General features: G+C 44.6%; 1 protein-coding gene across 2 annotated transcripts in view; it reads left to right on the forward strand.

Moving 5' to 3' along the window:
• Positions 1-10783, forward strand: part of ADA (adenosine deaminase) — a 76024-nt gene extending 65241 nt beyond the window's left edge. For both annotated transcript variants that reach the window (XM_069751246.1, XM_069751247.1), the window contains exons 7-11: positions 4200-4271; positions 4566-4667; positions 6428-6495; positions 9486-9615; positions 9935-10783. In XM_069751246.1, coding sequence (XP_069607347.1) covers positions 4200-4271; positions 4566-4667; positions 6428-6495; positions 9486-9615; positions 9935-10039 — 477 coding nt within the window. In that variant the 3' untranslated portion in view covers positions 10040-10783. The remainder of the gene's footprint in view (positions 1-4199; positions 4272-4565; positions 4668-6427; positions 6496-9485; positions 9616-9934) is intronic.
• Positions 10784-17772: the final 6989 nt, after the last annotated feature.

A 17772-nucleotide genomic window follows, 5' to 3' on the forward strand; every position in this document is an offset into this window, starting at 1 on the left:
AACAATTATTGGGGTCCAATTTCTCCTGTTACCCTTGGGAAAATACAAAACTGGGGGCTAAAAAATAATTTTTGTGGAAAAAAAAGGATTTTTTTATTTTCACGGCTCTGCGTTATAAACTGTAGTGAAACACTTGGGGGCTCAAAGTTCTCATAACACATCTAGATAAGTTCCTTGGGGGGTCTAGTTTCCAATATGGGGTCACTTGTGGCAAGTTTCTACTGTTTAGGTACATTAGGGGCTCTGCAAACGCAATGTGACGCCAGCAGACCATAACATCTAAGTCTGCATTCCAAATGGCGCTCCTTCCCTTCCGAGCCCTCCCATGCGCCCAAACGGTGGTTCCCCCCCCACATATGGGGTATCACCATACTCAGGACAAATTGGACAACAACTTTTGGGGTTGAGTTTCTCCTCTTACCCTCGGGAAAATACAAAACTGGGGGCTAAAAAATAATTTTTGTGGGAAAAAATTTTTGTTTTATTTTTACGGCTCTGCATTATAAACTTCTGTGAAGCCCTTGGTGGGTCAAAGCGCTCAACACACATCTAGATAAGTTCCTTAGGGGGTCTACTTTCCAAAATGGTGTCACTTGTGGGGGGTTTCAATGTTTAGGCATATCAGTGGCTCTCCAAACGCAACATGGCGTCCCATCTCAATTCCTGTCAATTTTGCATTGAAAAGTCAAACGGCTCTCCTTCCCTTCCGAGCTCTCCCATCTGCCCAAACAGTGTTTTACCCCCACATATGGGGTATCAGCGTACTCAGGACAAATTGTACAACAACTTTTGGGGTCCAATTTCTTCTCTTACTCTTGGGAAAATAAAAAATTGGTGATGAAAAGATAATTTTTGTGAAAAAATATGATTTTTTATTTTTACGGTTCTGCATTATAAACTTCTGTAAAGAACTTGGTGGGTCAAAGTGCTCACCACACATCTAGATAAGTTCCTTAGGGGGTCTACTTTCCAAAATGGTGTCACTTGTGGGGGGTTTCAATGTTTAGGCACATCAGGGGCTCTCCAAACGCAACATGGTGTCCCATCTCAATTCCAGTCAATTTTGCATTGAAAAGTCAAATGGCGCTCCTTCGCTTCCCAGCTCTGTCATGCGCCCAAACAGTGGTTTACCCCCACATATAGGGTATCGGTGTACTCAGGACAAATTGTACAACAACTTTTGGGGTCCATTTTCTCCTGTTACCCTTGGTAAAATAAAACAAATTGGAGCTGAAGTAAATTTTTTGTGAAAAAAAGTTAAATGTTAATTTTTTTTTTAACCATAACATTTTTTATTTTATTGAACATTGTAGAACAAAACAGGGTCTTACAAGTATCTAATTTCTGTATAGAATGCATGAACAATAAACGATATTAACGATATAGACGATATAAGGCTATCAATGACCTTAATTCTACAAAGACGTAAATGACAAAGACAAGTCAAGACAGTAAGGGGTAGAGGGAAGGGAGGAAAGAGAGAAGAAAAAAAAAGGGTAAAACCTCAGTTAAATCGATTAATCAAATCCGAACTCAGTCGCACTACAGGTTGGATCCCGCTGCATAATAATCCCACGGGGACCATATAGCCTGGAAGCGCACCACCGAGTCATAAATGTTCATTTTTATTTAAACATTCCAAAATTTCCTGTGAAGCACAAGAAGGGTTAATAAACTTCTCGAATATGGTTTTGAGCACCTTGAGAGGTGCAGTTTTTAGAATGGTGTCACACTTGGGCATTTTCTATCATATAGACCCCTCAAAATGACTTCAAATGAGATGTGGTCCCTAAAAAAAAATGGTGTTGTAAAAATGAGAAATTGCTGGTCAACTTTTAACCCTTATAACTCCCTAACAAAAAAAATTTTGGTTCCAAAATTGTGCTGATGTAAAGTAGACATGTGGGAAATGTTACTTATTAAGTATTTTGTGTGACATATCTCTGTGATTTAACCCCTTCACCCCCGGAGCTTTTTCCGCTTTTTCATTTTCGTTTTTTGCTCCCTTCCTTCCCAGAGCCATAACTTTTTTGTTTTTCCATCAATATGGCCATGTGAGGGCTTATTTTTTGCGGGACGAGATGTACTTTTGAACGATACCATTGATTTTACCATGCCATGTAACAGAAAATGGGAAAAAATTCCAAGTGTGATGAAATTGCAAAAAAAGTGCAATCTCACACTTGTTTTTTGTTTGGCTTTTTTGCTAGGTTCACTAAATGCTAAAACTAACCTGCCAATATGATTCTCCAGGTCATTGAGTTCATAGACACCAAATATGTCTAGGTTATTTTTTATCTAAGTGATGAAAAAAAATTCCAAATTTTGCTAAAAAAAAAAAAAATGCGCGATTTTCCGATACCCATAGCGTCTCCAATTTTCGGGGTCAGGTGAGGGCTTATTTTTTGCGTGCCGAGCTGGCGTTTTTAATGATACCATTTTGGTGTAGATACGTTCTTTTGATCGCCCGTTATTGCATTTTAATGCAATGTCGCGGCGACCAAAAAAACGTAATTTTGGCGTTTTGATTTTTTTTCTCGCTACGTCATTTAGCGGTCAGGTTAATCCTTTGTTTTTATTGATAGATCGGGCGATTCTGAACGCGGCGATACCAAATATGTTTATGTTTGATTTTTTTTTTATTGTTTTATTTTGATTGGGGCGAAAGGGGGGTGATTTGAACTTTTATATAATTTTATTTTTTTTATATTTTTAATCACTTTTTTTTTTTAATTTTGGCATGCTTCAATAGCCTCCGTGGGAGGCTAGAAGCATGCATAACTCGATCGGCTCTGCTACATAGAGGTGAAGTACAGATCACTTCTATGTAGCAGAAATGCAGGGTTGCTTTGAACGCCGACCACAGGGTGGCGCTCAAAGCAATCGGCCATCAACAACCATAGAGGTCTCAAGGAGACCTCTGGTTGTTATGGCGATGCACTGCTGACCCCCGATCATGTGACGGGGGTCCGCAGTGCGAGCATTTCCGGCCGCGCGGCCGGGAGCGCTAGTTAAATGCCGCTGTCAGCGCTTGACGGCGGCATTTAACTAGTTAATGGGCGCGGGCGGATCGCGATTCCGCTCGCGCTCATTGCGCGCACATGTCAGCTGTACAAAACAGCTGACATGTCGCGGCTTTGAGGTGGGCTCACCGCCGGAGCCCACCTCAAAGCAGGGGATCTGCCAGCTGACATACTATTCCGTCAGCTGGCAGAAAGGGGTTAAGGGCATAAAAATTCAAAGTTGGAAAATTGCAAAATTTTCAAAATTTTTGCCAAATTTCTGTTTTTTTCACATATAAACGCAGGTAATATCAAAGAAATTTTACCACTATCATGAAGTACAATATGTCACGAGAAAACAATGTCAGAATCACTGGGATCCGTTGAAGCGTTCCAGAGTTATAACCTCATAAAGGGACAGTGGTCAGAATTGTAAAAATTGGCCCAGTCATTAACGTGCAAACCACCCTTGGGGGTAAAGGGGTTAAGCCATTCAGAGGTGGACTTGCTGGTGTGTTTTGGATCATTGTCCTGCTGCATAACTCAACTGCGTTTCAGCTTGACGTCACGAACAGATGGCCGGATATTCTACTTCAGAATTTTTTGGTAGATAGCAGAATTCATTGCCGTGGTTCCATTTAACACGGCTAGTCTTCTATGTCCAGAAGCAGCAAAACATCCCCAGACCATCACACTACCACCACCATTTTTACTGTATGATATTCCTTTTCTGAAATGCTGTGTTACTTCTCTCTACAACCTTTTCCAGACTGATAGATTTGAATTGCTTTGTTTCTCATTTGTTCTAGAATTTGTTTGAATCTCCGCATGATGTCTAGCTTTTGAGGATCTTTTGGTCTACTTCACTTTGTCACGTCGGTCCTATTTAAGTGATTTCTTGATTGAGAACAGGTGTGGCAGTAATCAGTCCTGCGTGTGGCTAGGGAATTTGAACTCCGCTTCCCAAATTTGTGATAGACCACAGATTTATGTTGGGGGGGGGGGGGGGCAATAACTTTTTCACACAGGGCCCTGTAGGTTTGGATTTTTCCTTTCCTTAATAATAAGTACTTTAATGTAAAATCTGCTTTTTGTGTTTACTTGTGTTATCGTTGTCTAATATTTAAATTTGTTTGTTGATCTGAAACATTATGTATTTGTGTTGGAAAATGTCCCCTCTCTTTTCCTCGACTACAGGATGCTGTAAGATGTGGAATTCACAGGACGGTCCATGCAGGAGAAGTCGGGCCCCCAAGTGTTGTCAAGGAGGTAAGAAATTATAGGAAAGTGGGCCCCCAGGACAGTGTGTGGTTGGATGAGACACATTAGAGCTGCTCATGCTGGGAGGTCATTGTGATCTACTGAAGAGGTGTCAAACTGCATTCCTCGAGGGCCGCAAACAGGTCATGTTTTCAGGATTTCCTTGTATTGCACAAGGTGCTGGAATCATTCTGTGCAGGTGATTAAATTATCACCTGTGCAATACATTGAAATCCTGAAAACATGACCTGTTTGCGTCCCTCGAAGAATGCAGTTTGACACCTCTGATCTACTGTATTCCAGGCTGTGGAGGTGCTAAAAGCAGAAAGGATTGGCCATGGATACCACACCATAGAAGATCCACACTTATACAAGGAGCTCCTGAATAAGAAGATGCATTTTGAGGTTTGAACTGCCCTAAATATCACCAGTACATAATAGTAGAAGTTCATTGACAGATCAGAGATAAGCAGCATTATTAGGCGCTGCATTAGGCGCTGCTCATCTCTTCCGACAGGAGCAGATTATCACAGAAGTTCCTTCTCCTCTATCACAGAATCACTGACAAGTAGTCCTCACGTCTATATGAATCCATTCTTTAGCGACTGGATAGTGTACTATACTTGTTTGTGCCCCAGCTCCTGCAGAACCTCAAAACATGCAGCTCAGTTGCTGCAAGTCAGTTTGGAAAGGGTGAGGTCCCTATAAAAAACACTGCTAAAGAGCCTCATGTCAATTGAGAAGAGATAAGCAGTGCCATACCACAGACACTGCTTATCTCTGTGTAACAGACTGTACTTACAGACACGTCATTAGGAGATGTGCACTGACATGTATGTAGTAACACTATATATATAATTTTATTCTTTATTCATTACATAGTGGAATGCAATAAATCATACAAATGATCAATAAAAATCAAAATTAATATCACCTGGAGGTCTGGATTTGGAATGATACTCAAAATCAAATTACAGGCTGATCCAACTTCAGAGAAAATGCCTCAAGATAAGGAAATGATGCTCAGTAGTGTATGTGGCCTCCACATACCTGTATGAGCTCCCTACAATGTCTGAGCATGCTGCTGATGAGGCGGCGTATGTTCTTCTGAGGGATCACCTCCCAAACCTTGATTAAAGCAGCAGTCAACTCTTGGACAATCTGTGGTGTCTAGATAGAACGATACATGATGTCCCAGATGTGCTCGATTGGGTCAAGTCTGGGGAAGGCAGGCCAGTCTACAGCATCAATGCCTTCATCATGCAGGAACTGCTGACACACTTCAGCTACATGAGGTTTAGCATTGTCATGCATCAGACGAAACCCAGGGCCCACTGCACCTGCATATGGTCTCACAAACAATCTGAGGGTCTAATCCTGGTACCTAATGGCAGTCAGGGTACCTCTGGCTAGCACATGGAGGGCTGTGCAGCCCTCCAAAGAAATGCCTCCCTACACCATTACTGACCCACAGCCAAACAGGTCATGCTGGAGGATGTTACAGGTAGCAAAACATTTTCCAATGCATCTCCCTATTTTGTCACATGTCAGTGTGAGCCTGCTCTCATACGTGAAGAGCACAGGGTGCCAGTGTCGAATCTGCCAATTTTGGTGCTCTCTGGCAAATGCCAATTGCCCTGCATGGTGTTGGGCTGTAAGCTACCCTTCTTGCCACAGCTCGCATTGATGTGCCATCCTGGATGAGCTGTACTACCTGAGCAACTTCTGTGGATTGTAGAGCAATGACAAAATGCAAGTGACCAAAACGGATGAGATCAGAGAAATGGTCTGTGGTCACCCCCTGCATAACCACTCCTTTATAGGGGCTGTCTTGATAATTGCCTATCATTTCTACCTGTTGTCGGTTCCATTTGCACAACAGCAGGAGAAATTGATCCACAATCCGTGTTGCTTCATAACTGGCCAGGATGATGTCACAGAAGTTTGATTGACTTGGAGTTACATTGTGCTGTGTAAGTGCTCCCTTTATTTTTTGAGCAATATATATAATATAGCTAGTGCAGCATACCATACAGTAGTCACACCTTGTGCAATGACAGTATTATAATGGTGCAGTAATATTATATTGCTCTGTGATCCTCTCCACCTGTTTCTCTCTAGAAGCTTCTTGGTTCATCCATTTACCTTGTGTTTCTACTTTATAGACTTGTCCGTGGTCCAGTTACCTTACTGGCGCCTGTGATCCAGACTTTACCAAACATCCTGTGAAACAGTAAGTCATATAGGCTCATGGCCAGCGGCTGCCAAAATGTTCCCAACAATATAGCCATACTCGTCTGTCTAATGCCACATCTCCTGGTGTATTGGCACAGTTAGCGGCAGCCCTACCTGGCCACAGATGGCTGCGCTACATAGCAGGTTGTCAGAAGCATCACCTGCAGAACTAGTAAGTGCAGTCTCCATCCTCCGCCTGTCCGCACCCGTGGTCTGTAGACTTGTGTGTACAGTGCAATCCTGTCACATACCTAAGTAACGTCAGCATGGACCTCACATCACTGTGACAATCTGCTATGGTTACAACTCTCCAAGGCAAGGTGGGCTACCGCACTGTGTTTTATGCATAGATTACAGGGGTTCACTACAGCATTGGCATTTTAATGTGGTTCTCCACGTTTTTGTTTTTTTTTTACTTAAAGGGCCACTGTCACCCCCCCCCCCCCCAGGCGTTTGTAACTAAAAGAGCCACCTTGTGCAGCACTAATGCTGCATTCTAACAAGGTGGCTCTTTTAGTTCGGGTCCCTGGCACTGCTGCAATAATCGCTTTTTAAATTTGTCCCTCATACCTGTGAAATCGCCAGTGGGGCAGGTCATTCCCCCCTAATCCAGACGCCTCACAGCAGTCACTCAGGGCGCCGCCTTCTCTTCATTCAGTAGCGTCCCTAGCGCCTGCGCTGTTATTGTTTTGGGGGGGCATATGCAGTTGCTCTGCCCTTCAAACTTACAGCGCCGGGGACGCTACTGAAGGAAGAGGAGGCAGCGCCCGGCGCGCAGAGGCCATGAGTGACTGCTGTGAGGTGTCTAGATTAGGGGGGAGAGACCTGCCCCCCTGGTGATTTCACGGTACGAGGGAAAAACTTCTAAAACGATTATTACAGCAGTGCCAGCGACCCGAACTAAAAGAGCCACCTTGTCAGAATGCAGCTTTAGTGTAACACAAGGTGGCTCTTTTATTTACAAATGCCTGGGGGGGGGGGGTTTGACAGGTTCCCTTTAAATGCATGTATTTGGGGCTAAAAATTAGTTTTAAAATTGGGTTGAATTATACATGCTGCACAGTTTGGGTTTTAAAGGGGCTTTGGGTCCCTGTACATTTAACCTGATGTGGTCTAAGGTCATAAATTAGTTGAGAGCAGTTGGAAAAAAAGAAAGACAGAGCAATGTCTCATGGTCCAATGTCTAAAAGATTCTCAAGTAACTCATTCTACAGCCAGCAATAATAGACACCATCCTTGTCTATGGCTGTGTTTGTTAGCTGCAATTCCAAACACAGCCGTTGTACAGGAGGGGCGCTGTTGGATAAAGAAATTTGTTGGACACAGAGGGTGTAGAAAGCAAAATGGTAGATGTGTCCTAATGAAACCAAACATGATTTTTTTGCCCCAAATTCATACATTTAAGTAAACAAAATAAATTGTCCCCAGAAATGAACAACTCTTCTGGTGGAAGTTATATGACGCTGAACTGGGAACATTTCAATGAGCTCTGACTAGATTATCAGTGTTGGAGCTCACTTCATGTTGCCAGAAGCAAGAATGAAATGTTAGGCCACATTCACACATTCAGTATTTGGTGAGTGTTTTACCTCAGTATTTGTAATCCAAAACCAGGAGTGGGTGATAAATACAGAAGTGGTGATTAGGGATGAGCGAGTGTGCTCATTACTCAGGTTTTCCGAGCATGCTCGGGTGTTCTCCGAGTATCTTGGGCGTGCTTGTATATTATGTTTGAGTCCCCGCAGCTGCATGATTTGCTGCTGCTAGACAGCCTGAATACATGTGGGGATTCCCTAACAAACAGGCAATCCGTGGATGTGTTCAGGTTGTTTACCAGCCGCAAATCATGCAGCTGCGGGGACACAAACATAATCTACGAGCACGCCCAAAATACTCATGCATGCTCGGAAAAATTGAGTAACGAGTACACTCGCTAATCACTAGTGGTGACGTGTTTCTATTATGCTTTTCCTCTGATTGTTCCGCTCCTGATTTTGGCTTACAGATAAGGTACCGTCACACTGAACGATATCGCTAGCGATCCGTGACGTTGCAGCGTCCTGGATAGCGATATTGTTCAGTTTGACAGGCAGCAGCGATCTGGATCCTGCTGTGCCATCGTTGGTTGGAGCAGAAAGTCCAGCACTTTATTTCGTCGCTGGATCTCCCGCAGACATCGCTGAATCGGCGTCTGTGACGCCGATTCAGCGATGTCTTCACTGGTGTACTGGTGTACCAGGGTAAACATCGGGTTACTAAGCGCAGGGCCGCGCTTAGTAACCCGATGTTTATCCTGGTTACCAGCGTAAACGTAAAAAAAAAAAAAACACTACATACTTACATTCCGGGGGCTGTCCCCCGGCGCTGTGCTTTCCTGCACTGGCTGTGAGCGCCGGCCAGCCGTAAAGCACAGCGGTGATGTCACCGCTCTGCTCTACGGCTGGCCGGCGCTGACAGTGCAGGAAAGCAGAGCGCCGGAGGACAGACACCGGAATGTAAGTATGTAGTGTTTGTTTTTTTAACGTTTACGCTGGTAACCAGGGTAAACATCGGGTTACTAAATGCGGCCCTGCGCTTAGTAACCTGATGTTTACCCTGGTTACCAGGGGACCGGCATCGTTGGTCGCTGGAGAGCTGTCTGTGTGACAGCTCTCCAGCGACCACACAGCGACGCTGCAGCGATCTGGATCATTGTCTAGATCGCTGCAGCGTCGCTTAATGTGACGGTACCTATACTGAGGTAAAATACTGAACGTGTGAACACGGCCTGCCATAAAGTACCCAAATAACAAAACAATACAAACCCTAAATAGTACCTTAAAAGGCCTGACTCCTGAGCACATGACCCAGACAATGGCCGGTGGGAGACAGAGACTATTCACCACAGCATGTTAGACGAGTATTTTAGAGGATTATGTATCATTTAGTGGCGCACGTATGAGCCTTTATTACTGCTCATGTGACCAGCTTCTACCTTTTCTTCGGCAGATTTATGAAAGACAAAGCAAACTACTCCCTGAACACGGACGACCCGCTGATCTTCAGATCGACATTGGATGTGGATTATAACATCGCCGCTAAACACATGGAGTTTACAGACGATGAATTTAAGCGAGTGGTAAGGGGGATCCTAAAAATAACGCCCTCCCCCAACCCCCATATAGAAATCTTTGTCGCCATCATCTGTCATTTTGTAAAAAAAAATCCAATTCCCGCTTTGTCTCAGCTATACCTGGGGACAGCCATTACATTCCTAGTCCCCCTCTATCAATCAGTAGTTGTCGCAGGCTGGAAGAAATGCCAGGTAAAGATATAAGTTGCCAGTAGGGAGCGACTCAAGGTCTGAATTTACTGACCATTTTTAGTATTTCGTGACAAAAAAAGCTCTCTACTTACGAGACCGCCATTGTAACGCTCACTGTTCTCTCTAATTTCAGAACATTAACGCAGCAATGTCCAGCTTCCTACCCGAGAAGGAAAAGAACGAACTTGTCTATAAATTATATGAAGCGTATGACATGGTGCTGACCACAGGCTTTTGAGCATAACGCGCTGCAGGACTGTGGAAGTTGTCATCTTTCCCGATTGCTCTGCCTCCCAACAGAACACACTTTACAGGAGGGGATATCTGTATAACAGGCCGCTTTGTATTAATTAGTAAAAAGGGTATACTTTTCCATAGGAAACAGCGCCACTCCTGTCCGAAAGCAGTGTCTGGTATTGCAGCTAACTTAAAACAAAGCCATAGACGAGAGGGGCAGTGTTTCCGATCTCTAAAAAAAATAGACAGACCCTTTATTCTAATGGTCTAACCCTATACAATGTGAAGTTGCAAGTGGGCAGGGATGGATAGTGCCTGACTGAGGATATAGGACTCTTGTCAGAGCAGTTACTATGCCAGTATTTAGAGTTATCTTCACTTCTCACCCGTGGCCACTAAATATTCTTGCCAAAAATCTATACTGGATTATAATCCCCCACCCCGCTAGGGGTCTATATAATCATGTGAAAGATATAGGAAGTTTCTGCTGCCACCTGCTGGAGGGGAGGAGTTCTCACCATTTGTAAAGCTATAGGACCAGCAACGTATACTCAGGATAGTGTGCAGAGCAGGTAATGGAGCTGACGGTCAACCAATACCTGACGAACAGCAGCGCTCATACCGGAGACGAGCATCAGTCTGGAGAAATATCCAAATGGGAACATCACCTCTGTAATTATATGCATGGCAATATTCGTTACGCAAAAAACTTATAATACATGATTTTCTGACAATTTTCCAACCAGTGTTCTTGTATTTCTTGACGTAGTAATTAATTTTTGTTTAAAAGTAGAATCTTGCATACACAGATACTTTTTTTTTTTTTACTCCAACAAAAGGTATACTTTAAGGAGGGCCTCTCACCAGGTCAAAAGTGGCGAGTTTTTGCTCTTATTGTATTGCCGCTGCTCACTTGATTATTCTGTGTTTTTGTTTTTTTTTTAATCCACTTTACGGTTCCAGAGATTGGGCATTTTTTTATTTGGGGATAATTTTTTTGATCTTTACAAGGGAGCGTGGCTCGGAGGGTAATAAGAGGAGACTAAGAACACGCCCCCAGGAAATCCTGTGAGCCACGTCCCCTTCGCAAGGACTATAGATGTGCACTAAGGAGGCACATATCTCTGGAACCGTAAGGCAGATTTATGAAAAATAAACAATGGATTATTCAGGGGAGCAACAGGAAGAAAATATAACAAAAAATAGAATTAGACTTACTGGTAATTCAGTTTCTAGGAACCTTCCATGACGGCATACGGAGGTAGCCTCTTTGCCCTGATGGGGAACAGGAAACACAGAGGTTAAAAGGCCCTCCCACTCGCAGTGACTTATGACTGAAAACCATAGCACTGGTTTACCTTCTGAATCCCAGATTTTTATCCAGGAATATAGGGAGGGAATTAGCGCCATCGTGGAAGGTTCCTAGAAACCGAATTACCGGTAAGTCTAATTCTATTTTCTCTAGTCACCTTCCACGACGGCATACAGAGGAATACCAACTAATTTGGCGCTAGGGTGGGACAACGGCCTGGAGTACTTTCCGGCCAAAGACTAGATCTTTATTGGACAATATGTCCAATCTATAATGCTTGGAGAAAGTATGAAGTGAAGACCATGTTCGCAGCCATGCAGATCTGGTCTGCGGATGCGCCTGCTCTTTCTGCCCAGGAGACTGATGTGGATCTGGTTGAGTGGGCCTTGATTTATTTTGAGCGAGATATGATTCTGCTATAGCTCTTTTTATACAATCAGAGATAGTGCTTTTTGCCACCTTTTTCCCCTTATGTTGACCAGACAGATGGACAAACAGATTCTGATCAATTCTGCCAGAGCTGGTTTGCTCTAAGTATTGTAGAACAATACGTCGGACATCGAGAGTGTGGAATTTTTCCTCTTTCCAGTTTGCTGGATTTTGGCAAAAGGATGGTAGGACGATTTTCTAGGAATGGTGAAATTCAGTGACTACCTTTGGAAGAAAAGAAGGTTTGAGACGAAGGACTATGGAGTCATCTCTAATTGACAAATAGGGCTCCCTCGTTGATAGGGCTTGTAGGGTTTTGAGGAGAACAGAAAGACAAAGGCTCAAACAGTGGACCTGTGAGCCCTTGTAGCACTAAGTTAAGATCCCATGAGGGAACCACCAACTGTCTTTTAGGGTTCATTCTGAGGGCCGATGTCATGAACCTCTTGATCCAGCGATGACCTGCTAGATCCTGGTCAAAAACAGAACTGACAGCGGAGGCCTGGACCTTCAGGGTGCTAGGTCTAATCCGATCTCTAAGCCCTTTTGTAGAAAATCTAAGATTTTTGACATATTTGGGCTAAGAGGATCTGGTAGATTAGGGAGGCAGAAGGATGAAAACTTCTTCCAGACCTTATTGTAGATAGCGTTGGTTACTGTCTTTCTGGACCTTTGTGTAGTAGTAATTACTGAGTCCGATAACCTTTGGCTCTGAGCACCTGGGCCTCTAACTAGGTTCCACTTCTGAGGATCCAAGTGATGAATGGGCCCCTGTAGGAGGAGGTAGTTTTCTACTGGAAACTAGACCGGGCCGTCTACTTGCAGATCGATAATCAGGTTGAACCAACTTCTTTTGGGCCATAACGGGGCTACCAAGATAGTTGGGGTTCGTTCTTCTCGGATTTTCCGTAAAACCTTTGCCAAAATCGGAATTGGTGGGAACGCATAGGCCAAGTGAAAGTCCCACTTCTGGACTAGAGCATCTACTCCCCTGGAATTGTGGAAACAGGAACCAAATACCCTGTTTTTTACATCTTTTACCAGCACTTGCGGAGCACTGCGATTTTTTTCAAACTGAGTGTTTTTGGTTTTACTATTCTCTTTTATGTCTTCAGGTTTCTTGGTGGTGTGTGAACGTGTTCCTACAGACTTGTTCACTGTGCAAGTAGCCCATGTGTTCCTGTTTCCATAATTGTTCTCTTGTGTCTACAAGACTGGGGAGTTATCCACCACTCCTCTTGGGCTATCTGCACAAAAGCTGTTCTACTCTGTATGCACACATGGATTTTTCCTCTCTGAACCCTGTTCACACAGGTAATATACAGATGATCAGGTTTTTAAATACATCAGATAGGGATTGCATACATTAGTTAGGACTGCTCTGATATGGGTATACCGTGAAGTTTGGTAGAGCAGCTTAGTATACATTTTTTGCAAAAAACGTATCAACCAAATACCCTGTTTTTTACATCTTTTACTAGCACTTGCGGATTACTGCAATTTTTTTCAAACTGAGTGTTTACTATTCTCTTTTGTGTCTTCAGGTCCCCTGGAATTGTCCCTGGGGTTTAGGGAGAAGAAGGCTTCGACCTGTGTTTTTTGGCGAGATGCAAAAAGATCGATTTCTGGTAGACCCCACCTGTCTAACAGTATTTTGAAGCTCCGACTGTTCAAGCTCCATTCCCCCAGCTGCATGTCTTGGCGACTCAGTCTGCCTGAGTGTTGGAAGAGCCTTTCAAATGGACTGCTGTCAGCGACAGTAGGTGTTTCTCAGCCCAGGAGAATATTCGAGCGGAGATACTTTTTAGGTTGTTGAACCTTGTACTGCCTTGATGCTTGATATAAGCAACTGCAGTCATGTTGTCCGAATACATTCGGATGTGTTGTCCAGTGATCTTGTGACTTGCTGCCAGAAGGGCTTCCTTTACAGCTTTTAACTCTTTGAAATTGAACGACTTCCCGCTCATTGTCTGGTCTCAGAGTCCTTGGAACAGGATATTGTTTATTATGGCTCCCCAGCGCCTCTGTGTGTAGCCTTCTGTTTAGAGCATGGAGATGGCCGTTCCAGTTCCCTAAAATATGAGCTTGGAGGACTCTGGAGTTGGCCTGAGCCCACGGTACCGATTGGATTCAGGCTGTCATGGAGCCCAAGACTGACATGCCTTCTAGGAGTGTAGGGGACCTCATGTCTCCCAACCTCTTGACCTTTGTTATTAAGGTTAGACGGTGGTCTTCTGGAAGGAAATACATTTGTTTCGCAGAGTTCATGAGTACTCCCAGGAATTTCCTGGTTTTGGAGGGCCGTAGCTGAGACTTTTTCAGGTTTGGGATCCACCCCAGAGATGTTAAAATATCAAGAGTCTTTGATACATGAGATTCTAGGACCGTCTTGGTGGAGGCAACTATCAGCAAGTCGTCCAGGTAAGGCAGGATACAGATACCTTGACTCCAGATAAAGGACACTACTTCTACCATTATCTTGGAGAAGACTCTTAGCGCTGAGTAAATGCCAAATGGAAGAACGTTGAACTCAGTGTTCCACCTGCCGAACTCCCTGTACCACAAACCTGAGATATTTTCTGTGCCTCGGGTGGATTGGAATATAGAAGTAGGCGTGTTAAGATGATGGTCGACATAAAGAAGTGAGGCCCGATCAAAAGAATGGCTGATCTTACAGATTCCATCTTGAATCTGTGGTATCTTACATGTTGGTTCAATCCTCTCAGATTTATAATGATACGGGCCTCGTCTGAGGGTTTGGCTACCAGAAACAGTCGAGAGTAATGGCCCAGACCACATTCCAACTCTGGAACTTGGGAGATCACGTTTGATCTTGCCAGGTCTCTGAGACCTACTAACAGCGCTGTTTGATCTCTTGAGGTTGGAAGGGAGGTGACTTTCAGACCCCGTGGAGGGGAGGAAATGAACTCTATTAGGCCCTCATTGATGACATTGAGGACCCAGTGACAATTGGTGATATTCTGCCACTGATGTACATATTTTGAGTCTACGAAGTCGCCATTTCTCTGGTTGGGACTGCTCTTATTGGGGGGATGAGAATATTCCTCCCTCCACCTTTTGCATAGCTTCACCTCCCGGTCTTGGCCTTGCCCCTATGGGAGGTTTGAGGCTTTGAGGCACGAACAAAAACGTTTTTTAGAGGGTTTTTGTTACGGGAGGGCTTTTTTCTTATCTGTGGCCTTTTCTAGGATCTCGTCTAGGAAAGGCCCAAAGACATATTCTTCTTTAAAGGGTATGGCATATAACTTGGCTTTGGAGGTGATGTCACCAGACCACAACTTGAGCCAGAGAGCTCTCCTAGCAGAGTTGGATTGCACAAGTGACCTGGCGGCAACTCTGATGGATTCCATGGAGGTGTACTCTAAAAACCCAGTAGCCCTGAGAAGGCTAGGCAGTGTGTCTAGCAGTTCACCCCTGGGATATGAGTTTCTATTTCCTCTAACCAGCGGGAGAGGGCTCGAGCTACAGACGTAGGGCATGGATTGCCTTCCATACAAAAAGATACTCTTACCTCTGTGGCAACTTCAGGCAGGTTTTACGGCGGTCAGTAGCCAGCCCCTGCTCCCCAGCGTAGATAGTTTTCCCCCTCCCCGTGCTGGGTCCATATGTAGGTGGTGCGGCGTCCACGAGCACCAGGGGCTGCCAGCGGAAGTTCAGATGCGTTCCACTGGAACGCAAAGTCCCGGAAGTGACACACGCTGACACCACCCCAACGCTGGCCGCGAGCATGGAGGGGAAGAAAGACCGGGGAGCTCCGGGAGGCCCCCGGTCGGGACCACTGGCCTTCTTTGCCCTTTAGGGGGCGCAGGAAGGCCAGGAAGGGGTCCCGAGGTCACCATAGCGGGGGACAACGGGAGCAGCCAGGAGGAGGCAAAGAGCATACACATGCTGCCCGGCAATACAGGCTCTGCCTGTCATAAGGCAACTGCAGCCGCCGGCCACCACAGCACACGGAACCTCTCCCTGCCCCATGGGGAACAGGAAAGACACTGGAGAGCGGGAGGGCCTTTTAACCTCTCTGTTTCCTGTTCCTCATTAGGGCAAAGAGGCTACCTCCATATGCCGTCGTGGAAGGTGACTAGAGAAATAGTCCCTTTTGACTATGGAGACAGGTTCTCTTTAAGACCTTCTCCCTCCTTACACGTCTGTAATAATTGGTTTTGCCCATAAGATAATATTTGAGGGGTTTTTTTTTTTGCTCCCCCCTAAAACTCTGCAATGGGCTGTTCCTCAGTAATCCCCTTGGAAAGTTATTAGTGAGTTTCTAATTTATTTAGTTATCACTGCATATTTAAATCAGTATTGATAATATGGTGTGAAGACGCACCCCATTGACAAGCGCAATGGTACTGTCCACATTATCAATTTATTTATACATTTCCAGGAGGAACAACAGAGGAAAAGCATAATGCAGAGTTCTAAAATAAGATGATCCAGTATTAACTTTTTTCCCGAATGAAGAACGCAGGCATTTACTAAAACCAATGCATCAGAAATGTGGAGGGGGCATCTTTTAGGTACTGCACAAAAGGAGGTCCTCATAGGATGTATTACTGATGGGCTAGCAATAGTATTGGCCATTAATGTTGGAGAGTTTTAGGAGACAGGCTGGACCTCTGACTCCCCTTCCAATCATTACATTACAAGAGCCACATCCTGCACTGTCCCTGCTTTTAGGGGGGTCTTGGACATCAGACCCCAACCTCTTCAATGATTGTACATGATCAAATGCCATACAGAATATGGTGTTGGCGTACATAATACTCTCCTCCCTCCAATATATTTTATTTAGTGTAATGCATCATTTTCCCCAGAGGGGGCACTGCAGGAAAACTAAACAGACGATCATTGGAGATTTCAGCAGCAAAATAAAAAGATTTATCAGGGATCCATCTGCCGAAAAGGTTATCTAAACTGGACAACCCCTTTAACTTTTGCTCGTGACAAAGAAAGCATTATTGTCTCGTTACTCTGCATAAACCTGAACCAGTTCCTTATTATGGATATGGCACCTGACCCAAGCAGTCACCACAATATGGCTGCCGAGGTGTTAGGTGTTGGTCAGTGAGTAAAACAATAAACTAATGACTCAGCGTTGAGTCAGCAGCATCGGCACTGCCGTCCATTAGGAATTTGGGAGACACAGTGCTATTACGGCTCCACTTACCACCTGATTGTTACAGGCAATCCACTTACAATAATTGTGTTCTGATGACAGAAAATCAATAGCCCATTATGAGCTGCAGTCTCAGCTCCACATCCGGCTGCCAAGTCTCCTTCCCCCTCTCCAATAAGTGTCTGCACTGTGAATTACACATAAGCGGCCAAAAGAGCCAGAAATGGAGTCCACTTTCTAATAAGCAAGACTCCATTTATTGACAGACTCTGCTTATTACTACTTGTCACACTACAACGTGTTTTCTGCGGGTTTTCGCTAGGACTGCAGGAAAACCTCATACATTTGGCCATACAAGTATGAGCACACGTCTTTTCAAGGGAACCTGTCATGTCCCCCAAATGCTATGAACCTGCAGCACTGGGGTTAATAGTCTACTAAAGTCCTGCGGCTGCCACAGTGGAAGGCTGGCCACCGGGAGGGAGATTACCTTTATTCTTCCCGGCAGCCGCCAGCTTTCAGTTATAGAGGCGTGTCCAGCGCAGCTTCAGTTACTGCATACTGCAAAGTGAGTGGTGGTTGTAACCACACACCGGCACTGACTGACAGCCAGCTCTACTGAGGCGCTGCTGAGCTGTCAGTCAGTGCTAAGTCCTGATAACAGCATCGGCGGCATTTCTTTGACAGGTAGCCAGAGGTTGCTGGGAGGACTAAAGATACTTTCCTCCCGGTAGTCAGGCTTTCAGTCCGACGGTTGCACAACTTTAAAACGTCCAGACCATATGAACAGCAATTTGCTTTTACATAAAATGCTTGGGTCCATTCTTTTCAGCGTCTTCTGATAAGTTTATTAAGC

This window comes from Ranitomeya imitator, chromosome 2 (genome assembly GCF_032444005.1).
Source record: "Ranitomeya imitator isolate aRanImi1 chromosome 2, aRanImi1.pri, whole genome shotgun sequence".
Classification (NCBI taxonomy): domain Eukaryota; kingdom Metazoa; phylum Chordata; class Amphibia; order Anura; family Dendrobatidae; genus Ranitomeya; species Ranitomeya imitator.